Source organism: Quercus lobata, chromosome 8 (assembly GCF_001633185.2).
Source record: "Quercus lobata isolate SW786 chromosome 8, ValleyOak3.0 Primary Assembly, whole genome shotgun sequence".
NCBI lineage: Eukaryota > Viridiplantae > Streptophyta > Magnoliopsida > Fagales > Fagaceae > Quercus > Quercus lobata.
Window position 1 is genome coordinate 61,217,169 of NC_044911.1, and position 23,227 is coordinate 61,240,395.

Here is a 23,227-nt window from a genome sequence, read left to right on the forward strand (position 1 = left end):
TCATTTGTTAGTAGAGTAGTTATTTTTTGCTGACACATATCATACTTATTAGATTTTGATACTACTGACATGGTATTATTTGATACCAAATATTTTCTCTATGATTTTTCAGGAAAATAATTATAAATTGCATATGCAATGCGTATATTCGCTAGTGCTCTAATATAAAATCATAATCTAATTATTAAGAATTTAACTGGAAAGAAATATAAATATAATATGATAAAAGTAATTTCATTTTAAAAATTAAAAGATAAAAGTTAGACATAGATTTGTTTCTTAAACAAATAAATAAATAAAGCAAAACAAAACTTCTCCTTCTCGAAGTTACGTGTTGAAACAACATTCGTATATGTCATAAAAGAGGCAGTAGTTTATGACTTTAGTCACTTTTTGATACTTTTTGGGGATAGATATGGACTTTATGATAGTACTTGAAAGTTTTTTTTTATATTTTGGTCGATCATAAGATGACATTAAATTAAGAGTTTGTTTAGTAATATTGTTCTAAAAATGTTATTTGTATTTTAAAAAAAAATATACATGAATAGATAAGTACGTAAAAAAATATATAATATTATTTAAAAACTAAAAATATGCTTTTAAACATATATATATATATATATATATATAACCTTAAAAATTCACAATTCTAATACAACTCATATTAGTTTTATCCAAAATTAGAATAAGCTGCACAACAGATGTTTGTTACAAAATACAACAAAATTAGAAAAGGGCTGTGCCTTAGCTTTGCCAATGCATTTGAACATTAGTTGGCTTCGCGGTAAGTGTGGATCACGATAACATATAGAGATTCAACTCAGAAAAGAGCGTGAGAGACAACCAGAGATATCAATGGCAGAGTCAGATTTGAGTAGCAAAGTCAAAGGCTCAAGATGGTCTCTCAAGGGCACGACCGCTCTTGTCACCGGTGGCACCCGTGGCATCGGGTCTCTTTCTATATCTTCTTCTTCTTCTTTTGTGATTCAAATTAAACCCTTTCGTTTGAATTTGGCTTTGTTGATTGAATTAATGAATGAATGAGTGAATATGTGATTTTTTGTTTATGGTCAGACGTGCAGTGGTGGAGGAACTAGCTGGGTTTGGTGCATCCGTGTACACTTGTTCGAGGAATGAAGCGGAGCTGAATAAGTGCTTGAAGGAATGGGAGGGAAAGGGTTTTGTGGTATCTGGGTCGGTGTGCGATGCATCTTCGCGTGACCAAAGAGAAAAGCTCATCCAAGAAGTAGCTTCTTTTTTCAATGGCAAGCTCAACATACTTGTGAGTCCCTCCCCACCCAAAAAAAAAAAAAAAACCATTCTTTTTTATTTTAAAGGAATAATAGTCCCACAAATGATGTCTTTGAGGTATGAGCTTATACAGTGTATGTTTGGGCAAAATTAAATTTGTCAACTTATTTTATTATCCAGCATATTTTTGTTATTATTCATGAATTTCATCGTACTTTTTAATACTTTTAATGAGTCGTATAATGAGTCGAATAGTACTATTTCAGATAATTTTTACCTTTACCTACGATGCTTTCAATAATTTTTTTTTTATTACAACAAAATAAACGAATCTTAAATAGACCCTATGTCATTGGCCAATTTAGTTGTTTTGTTTGAAAAGAAAAAGAAAATTGGGTTGACTTGTTTGTCAAAAATGTTATAGAGAGAAGCATGAAATGAGTTGGCATTGGCAAGATATTTTTTTTTTTTTTTTCTGCGTCTCATGTTATTAAGATTTAATTTCGATGGTGTGGTCCTTTAAATTATCGCTTTTGGGGGAAATTTGTTTTAGTGGATGTGGGTTTTATGTTAAATTTAATTCTTTGTCTCAATTTGAGGTGCATTAGATTTAGTCATAGCATTGTGGACTGGGGTTTCGCAAAGAACAATAGAGGATCCTAATCCAGATAGGATCATGTTTAAGGTATAATTGGAATTTGAGGTTAATGAGAAATGTTCTAAACAAATGAATGTGAACTCTAATTAAATTCCTGATCTATAGTTAATCACAAATTGCAATCTGATTTAGGAAGATTTGTTAAGCTTAACAGTTTTAATTAGGTTCACCTACATTTTTCTTTGCTTCAACTTCTTAATTTGTGTGACATAGAGACTTTGAATGAAGAGATATAAACCATTTGACAGCAGCATTATGGCCTTAGTCCTCATGTGTAATTATACGAGTATATTGTCATTCAAAGTGCCTGATGCTAAAATTATATTTGCCTTTCGTTAAAGAAACTCTCCAAAATGCAAGAGAGTGAAGTTCCTATGGCTGGTGCATGTATGATGTACCATCATTTAAACTTACCCATTTAACTATTAACACGCAAATTGTGGACAACCTGCAAAAGGCATTTGATCAACTAGCCATGTAGAAGGCAAACAAAATTGATGAAAATATAATCTAGGATGTTAAACATAGCATTTCTTGCATATGTCAATGCTATGTTATTGATTTTTTAACAAGTGGCTTATTTTGTCCAGAAAGAAATTTAAGCATTCACAAAGTCAAATTGTCTTCTGCTTAATGGCAAATGTTTTATTACAATGTGAATCATTCTATATGGAATTACTCTTATCAAAAATACCATATGGAATTACTGTTAATAATAAAAATATATAAGCAGCCATACCATATTTTTCTTATTGTTACTGAACTCTGAGTGCTTATGGCACCCATTTTATTGAGGCAATATTAACAGTGCATTCTCAAGAATGTTTCTATTTACCAACTGAAAAGCATCAATTTCAAAGGGTTTTTGTATTTGATGGAATTCTAGGATTTTATATCTGTGATGTTCTGGGTGTAGATAAACAATGTTGGGACAAACATAAGGAAGCCAACCAATGAGTACACAACTGAAGAATTTTCTACACTCATGGCTACCAACTTTGAATCTGTGTACCACCTGTGTCAACTTGCACATCCTCTTCTAAAAGCTTCTGGAATGGGAAGCATTGTGTTCATTTCCTCTGTTGCAGGTGTTGTGCATATAGGTTCTGGATCCATCTATGCAGCAAGTAAAGGTGAGTTACGCCCCTGATACATTGTACTTTTGCTTAAGCATGATAGTTAAACATGGTGAGTATGAAAAGGCTAAAATGATTTTCTCTCCTATCTGCAAAACGCAGCGGCTATTAATCAGCTTACAAAAAATTTGTCTTGCGAATGGGCAAAGGACAACATCAGGACCAATTGTGTTGCACCTTGGTATACCAGAACATCACTTGTAGAAAACGTAAGACTCTCCTTTCCCGCTTATCATTGCTTTTGATACTTTAACTTTTAATGTATGATTACTTCATCAGGGAATTTACTTCCATATGGTACTTAAAAAAAGTACATCAACAAATTATTTTGAGCAAACATGTCTTACATATTTGGTAGAAAGTTAGTATGTTGTGAAGAATGAATACTGCTATTCTCCTATCCTGTGGTCAAAAGGTTGGCCGACATATGAATCAATGTCATGTATTAGTTACTGATTGTCATTTTTTCATAATCATCATAATGACTCAGTTCTCATACAACAGCATTAATGTACATCTTCTTGGTGCATTTCGTTAATTTGTTTTTGGTTGGCAACTTTGTAGAATGATTGATTTGAATTGTGTAGTGGACTATAAAGCAGATTGGGTTCACATTTTTTAATAGGAAGGGTAAAAAAAAGGGTTTGACATCTGGAGTTTCTTATGTTTGTATGTTATGGTGTGATGTCTCTCCAAAATTGGGGGTTAAGGAAGTCTGCCAACCACCTTTTCCAGATCCTGCAAAAGCAGGAGACTTGTGTATTGGGTACAACATTTTTTATTTTATTTTTTCATGTTATGGGGAAACTGTTTGCAATATGAAATCCACTAGGTAGTAAAGATCATCACCAATGTTGTTGATTTATTTTTCCTTTCCTTCGTAGTTTAATTCATTCATAAAGAACACAGCCTAAAATAAATAGTACAAATCCAGAATGTAGGTAACAAGGCTGAAATCGCTCAAATCAATTTCAATTTTACATTCAAAACTCTATCTAATTTATGGTTAAGTATACTTCAAAACTGCAGCAACTTCTCACTGCTTAAGATGATTTTTCCATTCTTACAGATGCTTGCTAACAAGAAATTCTTAGATGAAATGATCTCTAAAACTCCTCTTCGGCGTGCTGCGGAACCAGAGGAAGTCTCATCCTTGGTGGCATTCCTTTGTCTACCCGCTGCTTCTTACATCACTGGACAGGTCATTTCAGTTGATGGAGGAGCGACTGTGAATGCTTTTGATGCAATTGCAGCAGTCGGTTGAGCAATTGCGTCACCCCCCCCCCCCCCCCCAAAAAAAAAAAAACCACAGCATGAGACCCCCTAGACTGCAGTTGCGTACCGTACTAGTTTATTTCCATATGTTCATAAGCCACAATTTCACATCTGATGTGGGATAATTTTATGATTGTGACTATTAAAGTTCTTTTGGAATAGTTTGCAGTTCATCTTATTCTTGCATGCAACTGCTTAATACTTGGTTTCTGAGTTGCAATCATTGTTAGTTCTCAATCTAGGTTGCTACGATTAACAGCTTTCTTGGTCATAATCATTGCGATTTATCTTTCCATAAGCATAGTGAAAGTGAATAAACTATCACTTGTCTCAAAAGTTTAAGCCAATAAATAAGGGTGAATTAATCATTTAATTATTATTCTGACAATTTCTCTCATGTGAATCCGTACTCCTCCTCACTAAGTGGGAATTAACAATTGAAATTCGTCATCAAAATCAGATCATCTACTATGATCTTATGATAACTATAACTAGTCCCAACCAAAAGTTTGAGTTAACAGTGATTGCATAAGGTGATTTTATTAATTTAGTAATTATTTTAAGAAAAGTTTTGACTAATCAATTTATGGCATTCAACTCGTCTGCCACAATAGAACCTTTAGGGTCCACTTGAATTGAGGAGGAGTAAAATAGAATTGGCTGAGAATAGGTTAATTTTGAGTCAATTCTATCCTGCTTTACTCTACTTTACTATCTCATCATGCTGCAGTACATGCTTAGTCAAGTATTTAAAAATTACATTTTTATATTTAAGTGTGTGCAAGTAGAATGTTGATAACAAATTCCAACAAACATGTCAAAGAGCTCAATTTTGGATTTGGTTATGAAATCAACTAAAAATTCTTAGATTGTTTAATAATCTACAAGAAATCTGATGCTACCCATCCAAAAAGTTGGGAAAATTTTAATGCCATTCTTATTCTCATGTCAAGAGTGACTAGAGATCTTCTTTCCTATTTTCTCAGTAATAATGAAAAAGAAATCTAATGTAAAGTTGTGAACTTTCAGGCTTCAGCTTACATTGTGAAGGAGGATGGGGCAAATGCTATTCTCCTAGGGCACAAACAAAACTAAAAGCAAGGGCCCAATGGGCCATTTCGATTTCCAAATACTACTACTTTTTATCAAGATTTTGCGAAGTTTCATCACTTTCATCAGTTTCATGCATAATTGGATCAAAAGGCGACCCAAAAAATAATTAATACGTGGATGTATGGGTCCGTTTGGATTGAGCTTATTGTTGCTGAAACTGAAAACTGAAAACTGAAAACTGAAAATACTGTAGCAAAATAATTTTTAAATGTGTAAATAGTGTCGTGAGACCCATGAATAGTGCATGAACAGTGCGTAAACAGTGCATGAATAGTATTTTTTGTCCCCTGCACAGTGCTTTTACTGTTCACGTGCAGAGGAAAAAAAAAAAAAAAAAAAAAAGGTAGGAAAACGTAGAGCTGAAACGCAAGTTTCAGCTCTACCCAAACGGGCACATAGAGCCTTTTTTTTATTTATTACTTATTTATAACGTGAAAGGATTTCAATTTGCGGTCTCATGTATGATAATTGCACTTTGTTATCAAATCAATATATAAATAATTAAATATCAAAGTAAATGTATTGCTTACAAAAAGTGGGAAGGGGGAATTTAAATTCAAATTCTTCTCTATAAAAAATTGAGTAATATACCATTAAATTACAAAACTCTTCACCAATAAATTTTCTTTTTTAATGGATGGGATTTAAAAAAGTTACCAATTGAATAATTGATTTCCATAGTCTACATATTCTTTAAGAGTAAAAAAAAAGGTGCAGAACACTATTCTCTTTAATCAAATTTGAATACATAGTTGTATTTACCAATAAATTGTCTCTTAGGCTGCGTTTCTTTCACCCAAAAATATTTTCAAGTGTTTAGTTGTGTTCCTACAAATGTTCTTGAAAATATTTTCAAGCATCTAGTTGCATTTCTAAAAATGTCATGGAAAACATATTTTTTACTATTTTTCCACATTATCTTAGCTCTTAATCACATATATAATAAACAAATTCCAACCCAAAATAATAAAGAATAAAAAGAGAGAATTTTATCCCAAGAAGAGAAAGAGAGGTGGTGACCAACAATTGGTGACCGACGACGAGAGTAAAGGAGGGTGGTTTGGCTATTGATAGAGAGGGGGGGGGTGGGTGTTAGGGGTGGATATTGGACTGATGAATTTTTGGTGAAGCATAAAATATTAGACCACAAGGCTTAAAACATTTTAGGCCAAAACACCCATTATTTTATAGTAAACTAGGAATTATTTTTAGTTTTACCTGTAATTTCAATCATCCCAAACACTCATTAGTGAGACAAATATTTTCCAAAAATCAATTTTCATGTGAAACAAATGTAGCCTAAGTTTTATAATTTTTTAAGAATAATAAAACTAACCAAACATTAGGCATGCCAAAATTTTCTCGTCTCATTTTTTCATATATAGCCTTTTTCACCTCAAATGGGATAGGGACAAATTTTGGTCGCCTCGTCCTGTCTTATCCCCCCACACCATCCTGGAAGTGTGTAGTAACCCAGAATGAAACAAAAATAAATGATTGATAATCAGAAAATGAAATAAATAAGTTGGTATTGGATGCACAATATCAATACTTTAGAAGCAAAATATATATATATATATATATATGTAGGGACTTGATTTAAGCTCCTAGCCCAACGAGTATATGGACTTAACCCCAAAAAAACCCAAAATAATAAATTTGTAAAGAATGGGTTGGAAAACTAGACTTTAGTAAATTAGATAACAGACCAATAGATTTTGATGACAAAGAGAAAAAGGTAACAGAAGTTTACTAAGGAAAAATGTTCCCGGCCGAGTCCAAGGAGACTGATTCTTAAATATTGCTCTTAAAGCTTTGTTACAGGTCTGGTTCCCAGGTTGCTATGATGTTTCTTTCTTTTATTGTTCCCTCTCCCTCTGTCAAGGTTCCTCCTCTATTTTATACTATCCTTATTTTTTCATTTCCACCATCCACGTGTAGATTTAGATTGATAGTGTTGATACTTGTCCCATCAACCTCTCCTTAAAGTCTTTGGGAGTAACTGTAAGACTGAAAAGTACGGTTTAGTTAGCTGCAGAGCATTCAATGCGATGGTAACAGCTTTCTCTTAGATATTTCTAGGCATTCCTTTGTCCTGTTCCTTTTTAATACCTATCTTCTTCCATGGAATGGTCCAGAATGTTGCTCTTGATGGCAGACCATACCCTCTGTCCTCGACCTTGCCCAGCCGAGGAAGGGTTCTTCCTCGGACTACCCCTGGGATGGCTCTGATCGGATTTCATTTCTTCACTGACTAACACAGAGGCTTTTGAAAGTGTTTACCCGTCCTCGGGTTGTTTAACGTCCTCGGATTGGGCCCTTGGCCCAATATATACATAGATATGGGCTCCTTAGTCTTTCACCCCCACAATATATATATTAATACAATTCTATAAACACTTATTTTTTATTTCTTTGCACTCTCACAACTACTTTTTCTCTTTCTCTTTCATCTTTGCCTTGTTAATATTAAAACCACCTCAATAGGGACCAGGGACAGAGCCAAGACTTGGCGTTAAGGGGGCAGGTTTGCTGCTAGTTATGTGCAATAGCTCTAGCCTTTAACTCTATTGTTTTATCACCAAGGATTTTGTTAAAAACTTTTTAAATGGCAAAGTTGTTTGTTTTGGGTAAAATAGATTAATTGGGCTTAATTTTTTTTTTTTTTAGCTTTATTATTGGTAATTTTTGTTGTTGGGCTAATTTTTTTAGACTTGTATATTTTGTTTTAGATTTAATCTATTAATTTTTATGGCCTTTTAAAGGAAGAAAATGCTAAAACTAATTTTTTTTACAAATTGCTAATGTGGTGAGTAATTATTGATAAATAAAAAGTGATGCAAGTATGCGAACCAATAAGAATTTATTACCTCCATAGTTTGTAAAAATGTTATAAAAAAATGTATGACTGTAATATTACTCTTAAAAGAATTGATGGCATTGTTAAGGGAGGCAAAATGTAATTTTATTAAACAAAATTGCTAAAAATACCTATTAATATAGTAAATTTTTAATTAAAAAAATTGAGGTGTGGGGGGGGGGGGGGGGGGGGGGGGGGGGGGGGGGGATTGCCCCCCTAGTCAGTATATAGATCCGTCCCTGATAGGGACGACAAAATATTTTCAACACATTCTATCATGTTCTTTACTTATCTTACTCGTCTTTATACGTGTATTCTACCTCCAGAAGAAGGAATATGACAAAAACACTTTATTGTCATTCTTATTAAACGAGAAGATATTTCATAAGACCTCTTTCTCACCTGTAAAATCTTTATCAGTGAAATCTATACATGGTATGATAGAGATATGTGAAATTACAAAACCGTCTCATAAAATAATTGATTTTTTTATGCATCTACTAACTCAAAACTCCCCACACATTTTTTTTCTTTTCAAATAAAAAAATGACCAAAAAAAGTACTAATAGAAAAGGAACTATACAGCTGCACCATAAAAATATCTAAGTGTGGACCATACCTAACCAAAAATAACATAAAATAGTATAATAGTATATGTCCGCCAACAAAGTTAACTTAAATTAGTAATAAATGAGTGGGCTTCAGTTATTTTAATTGATAAAAAAATTTTATAATTAAATAAAAGATCTCAAATTCAATTTTTATCTATACCATAAACCAATTATGATTTAATTTGATGAAATAAAACCTCCTTAAAAAATTAATAAATAAAAATGAGTTAGTGTTAAAATAACGTTGGCAAAAAAGTCCCGGAAAGCCTCGTGTCTCGGACTTTGAACTTTGAACTTTTTGAAGCTCTCTCTTTCTCTCTCTCTCACCCTTACGCTTGCCTTTCTACGTGTCCACCATTAACCATCACTGCCACGTACTCCTCTCTATATATTTAATCAATACACTCCTTTCCAACGTTTTGAGAAAACAAAGCAAGATTTCAATGGGCTTTTTTAACCACAAAGAGGTGGACTTTTAAAACTCTAGTTCATACATTCATGAATCATAACCCAAAAAAAAAAAAAAAAAAACTCTTAAAAAAAAAGTAACCACAAGGGTTGGGTACTGACTCGACTCTCTGGTTTCTGCGTCACGTGTCACGTGGTTATTTACGTCACCTCATGCAGAGAGAGGAGGCGCGAGTGTTGCTTGACAGCTTAGGCATATAACGTGGCTCATGAATCATCATCCCTTTCGGTTTATACTATATGATAATAATATCTACCAATTTCTTTTAATGTCACAACTTGTCAACGAAGAAAAAGTGAGTTCATCTAAAATTGCACGTAACATAGTTGTAAACAAAATTGATATCATCGAAGGTTGTGGTTTTAGAATTATTGATACTTTATACTATCAGTTATTTTATGATCGTATCGATAATCGTTTATTACAATTGTCAAAGTATTCAACTTGAATGATGAATCAACCATTTTTGCTTCACCACGTATGCTAATACGTTAGAGTTGTGATCAAAGTGGTAGACTTTCACTTCTATTATAAGCTTGGTGGAAGAACACTACCCTCCTAGCGATCCAGTGTGGACCAGAGTATCAGCACATTGTTTGTTGTCATGAAAGTTGTGGAGTCAAGCTTTAATTATCATGTGACTGGTTTGAGTATACTGTTCTTGTGTATTGAATTTGGTAGAATGCCAATACGTGCACGAATACTGAACTCAAGCCTCTCCTTTATCAATATTGGAAGGCGTCACTTCCATAATTATATGGACCCGGTTTCTAGCTTGGCATTCACCCTATATGGAATATAACTCCAACTACTTTTGCTATTAAATATAACACCCCCCCCCCCCCCCCCCCTTCCTTTCAAAAAATAAAAATAAAGATATAAACTCCCCTTATTTCTGTTCTTGAAATGCTTTTTTTTTTTTTTTTGGAGAAACCCTTGAAATGCATTTTATCCCTAGAAAAAACAGACTTTTCTTCTATAATTTAGCAACTTGCTATGCTTCTTTTAAGTTGTGACTTTGAAGGAAATGTCTCAATCACTGCACTTAATCCTTTGAATCTTGTGGGGGATGTGGAAAAATGTGTAGGTTCCTTTTTCTCCTCTATTTAATATACCTTGTTCTCCCCAAAAAAAAAAAAAGAAAAGAAAAGAAGAAGAAGATATTTATGTACCACATGAAATCGAGATATTTTAATAGTGTCAATTGTCAATTGTTAAGAGTCTTATAATTTAGTGATATTTACGTATCATCATTGGTTTCTTTTATATAAAAAAATAATATTGAAATGATTTGAATCTCATTCTCTATTGTTGTAACTTATAATCATGATTGTCAAAATCGCGATTTGAATCATAGGATCGCACGATTTTACGATTCCTCCTCACCAGAATGTTTAGGAACGTAAAAATGGTGGGATCGTATGTAGAATCGTGTAGGATCGTAGGAGTTCCAACCGATTCTACCAAACCCACCAAAACATCAATTTTTGGTTTTTATTTATTTATTTTTATGGGATAAATTTTTGGTTTTAATGAAGTTTTAAGGGTTTTTATTTTTTTTATGTTGTGATGGTATGACTTTTTATTTTTTATTTATAAAATTATGTTAACTTAAGCCAAATGTTTTATAGTTTCTAATTCACTTGTAATCAAAATGAAGGAATGCTTCATCATTTCTAAATGAAGAATTTATATTGACTTTGTGAAATTTAAGCTATAATGTTATTAAATTTTTTTGATCAATATACTAATTTGTGTTATAATATTACTAAATTTTTTTTTCTTATATATATTGGGAAATGCTAACGAGTGCCCTTAGCGCGTTGGTTAACAATTCATTTTAGGAAAGTTTTGACATTACTTTTATGAGAAATGAAAAAAACTGTCAAACCATTAATTGTTTTTTTTTTTTTCTCATAAAAACTTTCTTTAACTGAATTGTTAACCAATGTTCTAGAGGCACTCGTTAGCATGAGTCTATATAATTTTATTAGTATGCTTGTATTTGTATATTGATTGATTGACTGATTTTTTTGAGCATGCTCTGTAATTGTTGCTGAGTGGTATAACTTGAATAGTTGAATGTGTAGTTATATCTTGATCTCTTTTATAGTTCTAGTATATAAATAAACAATGTCTGCATAGATGATGAAATGGCTGATGATGATTAGGACGGTGGTTATTAGAACTCTAGAATGAAAATAATTAAAAATGTTCACTTCACCTTAATATTAATCTTGCTTTTAGATTTCATATTTTAGTTAACTAGTTTCCATTTGATAATTTATTTTGGATTTAAAACTTGGAACTTGGAAAATATTTCCATATGTGTTGATAAATATTTTGGTATTTGGTTACTAATTAAACATTTATTGTACGGGTGTGCTTGGTTTGGTTTCGGTTGGTTTGTATGGGTATGGCTAACCAAAACCAAATATTTTGGTTTGTGAAATTCTCAACTGAAACTGACTGAAATGGCTGGAAATCAATCGGTTTCGGTGTATATCAATTTCAGTCAGTTTCGGTCGGTTTTTGGTTTTCCAAAGAGAGGGTTATTGAGATTTTCAAAACCCTAAATTTAATCACATATAAAAAACAAAGTAATAGAGCAACAGAGTGAGAGCTATTGAAAAAATCAAAATGACAGAGAAAGAAAAACTTCCAACAATATTTGCTCAACAATTTACAGTATTACACACAAATTCCAACAAAAAATTGAAAATATTTTGAACTTTACCATTGTTGCACCGTAACAGGAGCCTACCACCATGTCTCTGTAGTGATTTTTCAATCTAAATTGAAGATAGAATAGAGATATGTGACTCAGAGAGAAGAGAAAGGCATGGCCATGGTCCATGGGACTCAGAGAACGAAAAGAAAAGAAAAGAATGAGGCAATTGAACTGAGAAGGGTAGAGACCAGAGAGAAAATTGGGGAAGGACCGAAGGGTAGAGAGAAAAAATTGAAGCGAGTAGGGTAGAGAGAGACAGAGAAAAAAATGGGGAAGGGGGTGGCTGGAGAAAAGAAAAGGGAAGAATTAACAGGGGTATTTCCGTATTTATGCTACTACTAGGGTTTTAAAAAATTAAATAGCAAAAAATAGCCACATCCGACGCAAAGGCTCAAACCTCGGATCAACTAGCCAAACCGCAAGAAGCATACCACTCAGCCACTGATCAGTTATGTATTTAAGTTACATAAATATATATATATATATATATGTATGTATGTATGTATGTATGTATGTATGTATGTATGTATGTATATCGGTCGGTTTCGGGTTGAAAAAATTTAGCACCGAAACTGAAAATTACGGTTTTTAAAAAATGAAACCAAAATCGAACTGAAATTTTGGACACAGTTTTGTCGGTTTCGGCCGATTTTTTGGGTTCCTCTATTTTTTGCACACCCCTAATTTATTGAACTTTTTATATACATTAGATTAAAACTTGATTATATTTGTTTCGTTAGTATAAATATAGTGATGTATGACGTGCAAATTACATCATATGATGCAAATCTTTATTATTTTATGAATAAATTCACAATTTACGTGATTATTCAACATACAAAGTTATTATTAATGTGTTTTTTGCTTTAAATATGAAAATATGTAAAATTTTACGATTCACGATCCGATCCTACAATTCATGATCACAACTGCCTCTCACAATCTTACGTAGGATCCCGATTTTGACAACTTTGCTTCTAACTATAAAATTAAAACAAAAGTATAAATATATATATATATATATATATATTAATAATCGTTGTAAATTTTTTTGAAGTGTTTTGAGTCTTTAACCGATAGATGGCAGAGAACAACCTTTTTTAATTTTTTTTTTTTTTTAAAATTAGCCTCGATTGTAGTTGCTTAATTCTGTTAATGCAAGTACGTTTATTTCAACTCTTTAGTTTTGTGTTCGATTTTGTTGTGCACTTTATTGTTTTGTTCGATTTATTTTATTCATGCAGCTTACGGATAATTCCAAAACCTATGATCATATTATATATGCATTATCACACTTTGGCTTAATTCCTATTAATTGAAGCAATAACGAAAACTTGATCCTTGAACGCATTTTCCACTGAACTTGATACAAACTCCACCTCGAGTCAAAATACTTATCAAACAAATTAGTTTAAACTTAAAAATAAAGACAGATCGACACTGAGTTGACACCATCCTTGTTGAATTTTTTCATTTATAATTAACTTATAGATTCTTTATCTGTTTCATTTCTAATGTCTACGACTTTAACAAGTTATTGATGTCATGTGCATCCTATTACTCAAACACACCTTTCCTATCATCTTTATGCAACACTTATTTCTTTTCAAGGATATACGAAATGTATTTACATTGCGTGGTTTCTTATTATCTAATATCTCATGGAAAACTCATTTTAATTATCATCAATTATTTTATGATGTCAAGAGTCTTGTTGCTTATATGGTACTTCTTTTGTTCCTCATATATAATGTGCTTGAGAGTTTAGAAAGAAAATGTTCGAGTTGCGAGGTTAACTGTAATAATTGCTACACAATCTCTAGAATCTCATGTTTAGTACTTAACCTTTCAATTTAAGAACATTATGTTAGTATTTGGATTATGATACTAATATACGTACTATCATTTTATTGAATTTTACATCACTTATTCAATCAAATTATGACAATTTAATTTATAATTTATATATGATTATCAAAATAACGGAATGATGCATACCCATATTTAGCTATGTGAATTGTGAAGTTGTTAATCCATCTTCTTTGATTAATTCCCATGCGTGACCTACATTATGTTTTTGAGGAGATATAATCATCGACCAGACCCCATTTGAATTGTTTAGACTTTAAAAATTATTTAGAAGTTTGTTGGGTGAATACCTTTTTGGATAAAGCAATTGTAGATTGTCTTGTTTGGTTTGCCTTTTTTAAAAAATAATCCCTCGGTTCACTTTTTTTGTCCTGTTTGAAAAGTTAAACTTTTCAAGAGAACATCATTTATTGTCTTATCTATCTTTTAAAAATGTATAAATTTTCAAAACTACTCTTAAAAAAATTTATAAAAAAATTGAATTAGTAAATTAATAAGGGTATAATAGGAACACTAGTAAATTAATGACTTTTAGTTTTAGAAACAAAACAATATTTTGGAACATCTCATAATGGAATAGATGACAAAAAAAGTGAGACGGAGGGAGTATTTTTTTATCTCATTTTTTTAAGTACCATTATTTACAATAAAAAAAAAAAACATAAAAAGTCTAGAGTTATTATGTTTTAGATTGGATTACAAGTTTTTAATTTTCTTAATTAAAGTCCAAAGCTTATGAGATTGTTACAATTTGAAGTCTTTGTCCATCTTTGTTATTCATTTCCATTATGTAGAGAGAAATGGGAGACCCTTGACAAAACTCTGTGTTTTATGTAGGTAGTCATCTACTCATCTTTGAATTTCTAGCAATCGCTTTCTCACTTTAACCAAATTCTTCTTGTGGTGTTTAAGTGATAGTCCATTGTTAATGACATCTTTTGTAATGATGTATACATGTTGTTTGAACACCATCCCACCATTACCCACCATCTACCCATCCAAAAAAAAAAAAATAGGAACAAAAAAGAAAAAGACTTCTTTCTTTAAAATATAAAGATGTAGTGTATATATATAAAAGCCCATAGTTTATACCAAATTTTGGATTGGATCTCATGTTTTAATTTATCAATAAACTTTAAAGGCCTTGTGAGTATTTTTTTTTCTCCTTTTTAAGTTATAATTATACATTTTTTTCCAAATTCTCATTAACATTTTTTGGGGTTTTTTTTTTTTGATTGGGGGTTTAGTAGGGCCTTTGTTTGTGTGTTAATTTTGCCAGGCTACCTTCTTTTATTTTTGATTTTTTGTCGCATTTATTTTTATTTTTTTAAAACAGCAATATAAAGAGAAAAAGGAAAAGCATTTGATAAAACTTTTTGTGTTTCACTGAGGTAAACATCTTTGATTTCCGAGCAATCACTTTCGTACTCTAAGTTCCAACTAAAGCTTTCTCTCTATGAATGATTGTCTCTCTCTAGTCTCTACCTTCTCTATTTGATGGCTAACAAAATGATGAACATACCCCTGAATGAAACATAAAGTTTCTTAATAATTGATTTTTGTTTTTCTCGGCTCATTATTATTTAGAATGAGTGAATTACGGAGACTGATAAAGGTTTCATATTATAACAACTTTATAATTTTGAAACTTTAATTGACAAAATAATAATCTGATACCAAATCTAGAATAAGATTAAAAAAACATGATACCAAGAGACTAAGGTGGTTGATATCATACTAGTACGTATATCAGTATTGAAATGCCAACATTTTATACCTATTTAAATACCGGCCATATACCGGCCAATTTCAAGTATTACCGGTTGAAACCAAGCGTACTGGCTAGTATAGAAAAAAGTTTTTTTTTTTTTTTTTTTAAGTTTTGTAATTTTTGAATATTTTTGTAAGACAAAATTGTAACTTATTAGTATTATTTGTTTTTTTAGTATGCAATGAACAATTAAGCTTTTTATTTTTTATATTGTGTTTTTTCTTTTCTTTTAATTGATATTAAAATCTAAAATCATGAATAATTTGTTTTGAATTGAAGTCATATTTTATAGTAAACTTTTATATTTATTAATATATATATATATATTTATAAATATAAAAAATAACGGTAAATCCAAAACGGTATATCGGTATTGATCGATACCGAAATATATTATTCAACTAATCAAACCGGTATAGCATCCGGTACAAGATTGACTCATTTGCAAAAGACTAGAAGATTAAAGACTATTTTGATATAATACCAAAAAATTAAAGACTAAACTGATGCATTTATAACATTAAAAATTATTTTGCAACACGATATAAAAATTAGGGATTAAAATGATAATTAAACTATAAATAAATAATGGAACGTTTTCTGTTCTTTTATCGTTCCGGATTTTAAAATCATAGACGAGAGTCAAATAAATTGAGAAAACAATTCATGGGCTAGTTTCAATTTCACAAACTTGTGGGGAGTAGAAGATGCAATTTTGTGGGTATTGGTAAAATTGATGTAAAGGGACGGCATAAAATTATAATTTGGGAGAGAGAGTGAGAGAGAGGGGAGAGGATTATTTATTTTAGTGGTAGAAACGTGTGTTCAGCGCGAGGAAGGAGGGGTGGAGCTTCAACTCCACGTCAGTAAGGGGGCAGGTGTCGAGCAAAGAGCGAAGCGAACCTCAGATATTCCGCAGCAGTTTCAATCGACCTTGACACGACATGTGGTCCCAATCTCTCCTTCTTACGTAGCCACTTTCATTGGACAACTGGAGGGAGCAATCACACAAAAGCTCATCATCTCTCCCTTATTCACACGCCCCCAATCTCACGCTCCCACACTAATTACTCAATTTGTGCTATTATTATGAGTAATATGTGATTGTGTTGGAGATCATAACATTTTACAATAATAAAGTCAAAGTAGAATAACAAAAGGAGAAGTTAACTATTGCTTTATTTTATTTTATTTTAATTTTTTTTTTTGAGCAGAAACGATAGTCTTTATTAAGAAAGAAACAATATATACAATGGGAAAGAGAAAGAAGGACATATGACCCCCAATTTTCTCTAATTTGCTTTAAGTGCCTCTAATTTGCTACGATGTTTACATTATTGTAATTTTATATTAATTTTATCTCAATACAACAATATATTGTTTAGTAAAGTAACGAGATTAAGTGATGTAATATATTTTGTAATTTTAAATTATGATAATATTAGAAAAAATAAAATAAATCAAAAACTTTAATATATAATCATCGTAATGTGCATCACATCAAGAGTACATTATAGTGAATCAAATACCCCATAAGGGTATTGGTATGAGAATGCAAAAAATATCTACTTTTTTTATTATAATTTTTTATATTTCTCATGAAAATGTCATCGAAACTCTTTAAAAATGATCAATCAACCAATGCTCGAGCATCCTTTAACCGGATCAAATAACAAAATATTAGATTGACACCCACTACAATTAAAAACAAATGTGTTATAAAAATATTGTAAAATTTTATGGTGTCTATAGAATTTCTATGTGATTTTATAAGAGCATAGCTTTTTCAATAACTTGTTGAAAACAATAAATCTAAGAATATAATTGTTGTTTATAACTTGTTGAAGAGATAACTTGTGAGTAATTCCTTAAAAAAAATGTTTTAACTCATGCAAGACATGTAAATCTCAACAAAAAACATACAAATTATTTTAAATTTGTTGTGCATGTAACAATCCATATGAGAAGTGTAAATTTTCTTCCAAAATTGTGAAGTACAACTCATTAGTAAATATTAAATTTTAAATTTATTGTAGTAATTGGATGTAACTTTGTATCTGGGGATTGAATCTGATTCTCTCCCATGAAGAACATAGGTGTCATTAGATAAAAAGGTTCTTGACTTCTTGATATTGTAAAGGTCAGTGCGTTGCATTGTCAAGAACTTACATAATATGTAATTTTATTTTGAATTTTTGTATGACAATAACTAAATTATTGATTATTTAGTGATAGAGGGCCGCGAAAAAAAATATTATTCTATCGTATGTATTTAAAACCATCATTTTTTTTTTTTTTTCATTCATAATCTTTCTTCCTTCAACTTTCTTTTTTTTGGTTTTCCCTAATGTGGTAGTCATAATTTCAAAATTCCTACTTGACGTGGAAAATTAAAACATACCACAATTAGAAAGAGATCATTGATGTCACGTCAGTAGTAAGATAAAGAGACCTTAGTGACCAGCAAAAGAGTTTATTACAAACACACATAGAAAGACATCACTGATTCTAGAAAGCAACGATTGCATGAAAAAAAAAAATCACAAACATAATTTGGGGGAAACTATTCAGCCATGAATGAAAGTGACTAAAACCAAGAAAACGTTTTACAAACAAACTCACATAAGGAGGAATCCCGATAAAGGACAAGTATGAGACCCTATTATATTTTGCTGATTGTTTTTGCCTTATTATTGGTAGAGTTATGTTTACGGATTTTCTTAACGTATTTGTTAATGGACTATTTTAAAAAAAAAAAAAATCAATGCTCTTAATACCTCTGTTAACTTTTCCTTTATAGATATTTATAACTTAAATATTGAAGTTGTTAAATTGGTATACAAAAGTCTCTTTAAATATTTTCTAATTATGACAAGCGTCCATTTAATCGGCTGACTTTATATTCAACTTCTTTATCATTTTTTTATTTATAATAAAAGTCATTTTTATTATTTGAAGATGATAACTAAAATTTCCAATATTATTGTACAAATTTATAAGAGTCAATAATTATTTTTATCAATTGAATGATTCAATTTTATTTTCTGTTTATTCGACACTATTTTTTCCCCATTAATATTGTTCAAATTCAAAATATTCAGTCAACTAATAAATGATTTTTTGAACAGTAAAATACAAAGTCAATATTAATGCATGAATAAATTTTTATTGTAATAATAAATATATTAAATTCTTTTTCAAATCAATAACAGCTTATCTAATGGTTATTATTATTCATTAACTTATTATTAATTTTCATAAAAAAAATTACCATTCTTTTTTTTAGTAAAAACTTTTATCATTAATTTGTAATTAAAAAAAATTATCATAATTTTTTTACAAGAGAAAACTTATCATTTAAATCACATGTCTTTGCTTAAGAAAATATACCATATATGTTTCATTCGAGCGGGGGGGGGGGGGGGGAGAGAGAGAGATTTACCCCACAGCATTGCCACTACATTGTTAATTAATAGTCTTCCCTATCAAGGTTTTTGCAAATATCTGCATCCCTCATCTACAACACCGATTAGCCAAAATCCAAGAGATAGATAGAAAGTTGATCGATTGGTGTTCACCGTGCAATGCCTCCTCTCCATCACCGCTTGTCCTCAACCCACTTGCCAAGTGGACACGACCCAAATTGGGTCAGATCGGCTTCTCTATATTTTTATTTATTTTATTTTTTATTTAATTGGTTTATTAAGAACAAGATTGTGTTATGGTTTGATTGTGTATTTCCATTTAAATTCATCTGAGAGAGAGTTTCTTTGCCCCATAGCACTACCACCACATCATCAAGGAATAGTCTTCCCTATCAAGGTCTTCACAAAAAACTGCATCCCTTCTCTCAATTGCACACAGAGAGAGAGAGAGAGAGAGAGAGAGAGAGAGAGAGAGAGAGAGAGAGAGAGAGAGAGAGAGAGAGAGAGAGAGAGAGAGAGAGAGAGAGAGAGAGAGAGAGAGAGAGAGAGAGAGAGAGAGAGAGGATTTCCATTCAATTTGTAGCCATATTGAGAACTTGAGATAAATTTGAATATATTAAGTAGTTGTGTAAGAATTGTTATTCCGGTTTAATGTTTTTGCTAATGAACAATACTCATCAAACCGACGGAGTGGCTCTTCATTAGCAAAAAACTATTTGCTTTTTAGAGAGGCTATTGGAGCAACATTTTGTGGGTTTACTCTCTAAATTATAGAGAACTTTGGGTTTGAATTGTTTGTTGGAGATTCTCTTAGAAATGTGAGAAGTTTTGTTTTGGCCAAATAAAACTTTAAAAGAATATTTAATATAACGGGCAAGTTTTTTGTTTTTATTATTGTTATTATTATTTTTGGATGAAAATGAAAGAAAGAAGATTCATTCATTTTTTTTTCCTAATAAATACGAATAAATCATGCTACCGAACTACGAAATTCATGATAAATGGAATCCTTAGTACAAAGAAATGATAGTCATGTGTTGTAAGAAAATGATGATAATCACTCAACACAATTACAAGTTCACAACTTATCAAACTTTTGTTATTTATTTTTATACATTAATAGTTGCCTAGGTTTTTTTATTTTTTATTTATTTTTATTTTTAAATTAATAGTTGTCTAGTTGGAGTTGAGAGGAAATTAAATTATAGATATCTCTATTGAAAATACTTAACACAATTACAACTTTACAATCTATAAATCACAATTTGCAAATGGGAGGAAGTAAATTCTAAACATCTTCCATAAAATTGAAAATGCAAAACAAGTACTCCCTCCGTCCCACTTTGTTTGTCCTGTTTGAAAAGTCAAACTTTTTAAGGGAACATCATTTATTATCTTGTCTACCTTTTAAAAATGTATGAGTTTCCAAAACTACCTTTAAACAAATTTATCAAAAAATTGAATTAGTAAATTAATAGGGGTATAATAGAAATATTAGTAAATTAATGACTTTTATTTTTAAAAACAGGACAAGATTTTGGGACATCTTAAAATGGAATAGAGGACAAACAAAGTGGGACGGAGGGAGTAGTATCTAGTTAAGCTACAACTTTATTATGCCTAATGGAAGCAAATTAAATGAGACCAAGAGCATAGATTAGGCAGGGGGTGTTGAGTACTCGCGGTGAGGGGCGTGGTGAGGTGGAAGCAAGCCCGGAATCTCGTGTCCCACGATCACGCCACGTGGTGATATCCTCAGAGATGTGTGTTTTGTTTAATAATGAGAAAGGTGAAAAAAAAAAAATTGGCGGGGGAGACTCAAAAAGTAAGAGAGAGAGAGAGAGGAGGAGGGTATATTAAGAACCACATGCGTGTCAGAAAAGGAAGGTCGTTTCCACTACGCGCGTTGCAATCTCATTGGGCCACGTTTGGTAGGGGTCCCAAAAGAAAGCACACGTGTTGGGACATACGAAGAGGAGAGAAAGATGGACGGTGGAGATGATCCCTTGTAGTATTCAGTAGCTCGACGTCATACCAACTGTACAACGTTGGATCGTTGCCCGGGACGGTGACGGGCAGCCTGCCCCTGATTAATTGTGGGCCCCCAGTACGTCTGATATAGCGAAGTGTTTCTTTGTTCCTCTTCTTCCCTCAAACACTTTCTCTCTCTCTCTCTCTCTCTCTGATAGAAATAGCTTCAGTGGGATAACCATTTAAAGGGTCCTCTGGAGCGTGACTAAAGATCCTTCATTTCTCTCTACTATTTGTTATTTCGTAGTTCTTGAGAAAAATTTCGATGGCTGGGATTTGCTGTGGAGTTGTGGGAGAAGGAGAAGCAACGGCTGTGATTGAGCCGAGCTCTCGAGCTTCGAGGCGGAGGAGAGTGGAACAGCTCGTCCCTTTGAAGCTGATGGCTGACGCGGCGCCGCAGACACTGGCTAGTCCTGGTAGGAAACGCCAGAAGCTAGTTGCTCCGCGGCGAGGCTACGAAAAGGAGAGCGCAGACGCCGTCGTATTGAGCGACGGGAAACGAGAAGAGGAAAGCGAGGTGTTTTTGCATAAGAATCAAGAACAGAGTTCCCGTGAGAGCCCGAAGCCTTTGGAGGTGAACAATGAAGTGGGGCAAGTGTGCCCTAAGTACGGAGTAACCTCCGTTTGTGGACGAAGAAGAGACATGGAAGACGCTGTTTCAGTGCACGGTTCTTTCTCAAATAAGTCACACTTCTTCGGCGTTTTCGACGGCCATGGTTGCTCTCATGTAATTATATTTGAACCCTCAGATCTCTCTGATATAATAATAGCTAATAAAGACGCAGTTTTTTTGAATTGTATTCTAACGGTTATTTTTTGGTTTTTGTTTTTGAAGGTTGCTATGAAGTGTAAGGACAGGTTACATGAGATGGTGAAGGAAGAGGTTGAAGGTAAAGGTGAAGGAGTGGAATGGAAGGTCACGATGGAGAAGAGCTTTGATCAGATGGACAAGGAGGTTCAGGAATCTAGTGGGCCCGTCATGGGCTCGAATTGCAGGTGCGACCCCCAGACTCCGCAGTGCGACGCCGTTGGATCCACCGCCGTAGTCGCCGTCGTGACTCCGGAGAAGATCGTCGTCGCTAACTGCGGCGACTCCCGCGCCGTGCTTTGCCGAAACGGCGTCGCTGTCCCTCTCTCCGTTGATCACAAGGTAACAAAAATCTCTCGTTTTTGTGCTCTGTTTCGGAGATCTTATTAAAAACTTTAAAAAACCTAACTTCGGCAACATGTGTTTTTGGGACAAGTTCAATGAAACTTTTAGCGCGTCATTTCACGTGACTATTATCAAATCGCGGTTGCTCGTGGTGTACACTCGCCACCTTTTAACGCAGTTCTGACGTGTTTCCGCTTGGTTTTTTTTTTAATTGACAGCCCGACCGACCCGACGAGTTGGCTCGGATCCAAGAAGCTGGTGGTCGCGTAATTTACTGGGATGGCGCTAGAGTCCTAGGAGTCTTGGCTATGTCCAGGGCAATCGGTACGTGAATTCTAGGATAAAAGAGTATTTTCACTATTTTGTATACTATATTAATTAGCTTCGCCGAGTTTAATAATAACAATTCTAGTACTAATTAAATGATTCTATGTTTATTTTTTAGGTGACAATTATTTGAAACCGTACGTGATATCAAAACCGGAGGTGACGATAACGGATCGGACGGCTGAGGATGAGTGTCTAATCCTGGCGAGCGATGGGCTTTGGGATGTGGTGTCAAACGACACCGCTTGCAGTGTGGCCCGCAATTGCTTGCGAGCGCAGAACCCGCCCTCGCCGCCCATGTCGCCGGGAAGCAACGCGGAGGTCGGCGCCGCTTCGGAGAGCTCCGACAAGGCTTGCTCCGGCGCGTCAATTCTGTTAACCAAGTTGGCCTTGGCTAGGCATAGTACGGACAACGTAAGCGTTGTTGTTGTTGATTTGAGAAGAAATCATCACTTATAACCCTTTTCGATTATAGAATACATAAAACCAATCTTTGCCAAAAGAAAAAGGAAAGAAAAGTTAAAAAAAAAAAAAAAAAAAAAAA

General features: G+C 32.8%; 2 protein-coding genes across 2 annotated transcripts; both read left to right on the forward strand.

The window, feature by feature from the left end:
* Positions 1-665: 665 nt before the first annotated feature.
* LOC115954569 (tropinone reductase homolog At5g06060-like) lies at positions 666-4,572 on the forward strand. Its single transcript, XM_031072460.1, has 5 exons — positions 666-953; positions 1,078-1,285; positions 2,829-3,045; positions 3,151-3,257; positions 4,118-4,572. The coding sequence occupies exons 1-5, from the start codon at positions 859-861 to the stop codon at positions 4,310-4,312; spliced, it is 822 nt and encodes a 273-aa protein (XP_030928320.1). The 5' UTR covers positions 666-858; the 3' UTR covers positions 4,313-4,572.
* Positions 4,573-21,302: 16,730 nt separating this feature from the next.
* On the forward strand, positions 21,303-23,227 carry LOC115957612 (protein phosphatase 2C 37-like). Its single transcript, XM_031075902.1, has 4 exons — positions 21,303-21,930; positions 22,039-22,353; positions 22,575-22,680; positions 22,802-23,227. Exons 1-4 carry the CDS (start codon positions 21,469-21,471, stop codon positions 23,140-23,142), a joined length of 1,224 nt encoding a protein of 407 aa, XP_030931762.1. The 5' UTR covers positions 21,303-21,468; the 3' UTR covers positions 23,143-23,227.

What these genes read in the sequence shown, in the direction of transcription:
- LOC115954569 (XM_031072460.1), top strand. Translation starts at nt 859, where the DNA reads ATGGCAGAGTCAGATTTGAGTAGCAAAGTCAAAGGCTCAAGATGGTCT. An exon ending in CATCTATGCAGCAAGTAAAG is followed by an intron (nt 3,046 to 3,150) that starts GTGAGTTACGCC and finishes TGCAAAACGCAG; the next exon opens with CGGCTATTAATCAGCTTACA. An exon ending in GAACATCACTTGTAGAAAAC is followed by an intron (nt 3,258 to 4,117) that starts GTAAGACTCTCC and finishes CCATTCTTACAG; the next exon opens with ATGCTTGCTAACAAGAAATT.
- LOC115957612 (XM_031075902.1), top strand. Translation starts at nt 21,469, where the DNA reads ATGGCTGGGATTTGCTGTGGAGTTGTGGGAGAAGGAGAAGCAACGGCT. An exon ending in CTCTCTCCGTTGATCACAAG is followed by an intron (nt 22,354 to 22,574) that starts GTAACAAAAATC and finishes TTTAATTGACAG; the next exon opens with CCCGACCGACCCGACGAGTT. An exon ending in GGCTATGTCCAGGGCAATCG is followed by an intron (nt 22,681 to 22,801) that starts GTACGTGAATTC and finishes TTTATTTTTTAG; the next exon opens with GTGACAATTATTTGAAACCG.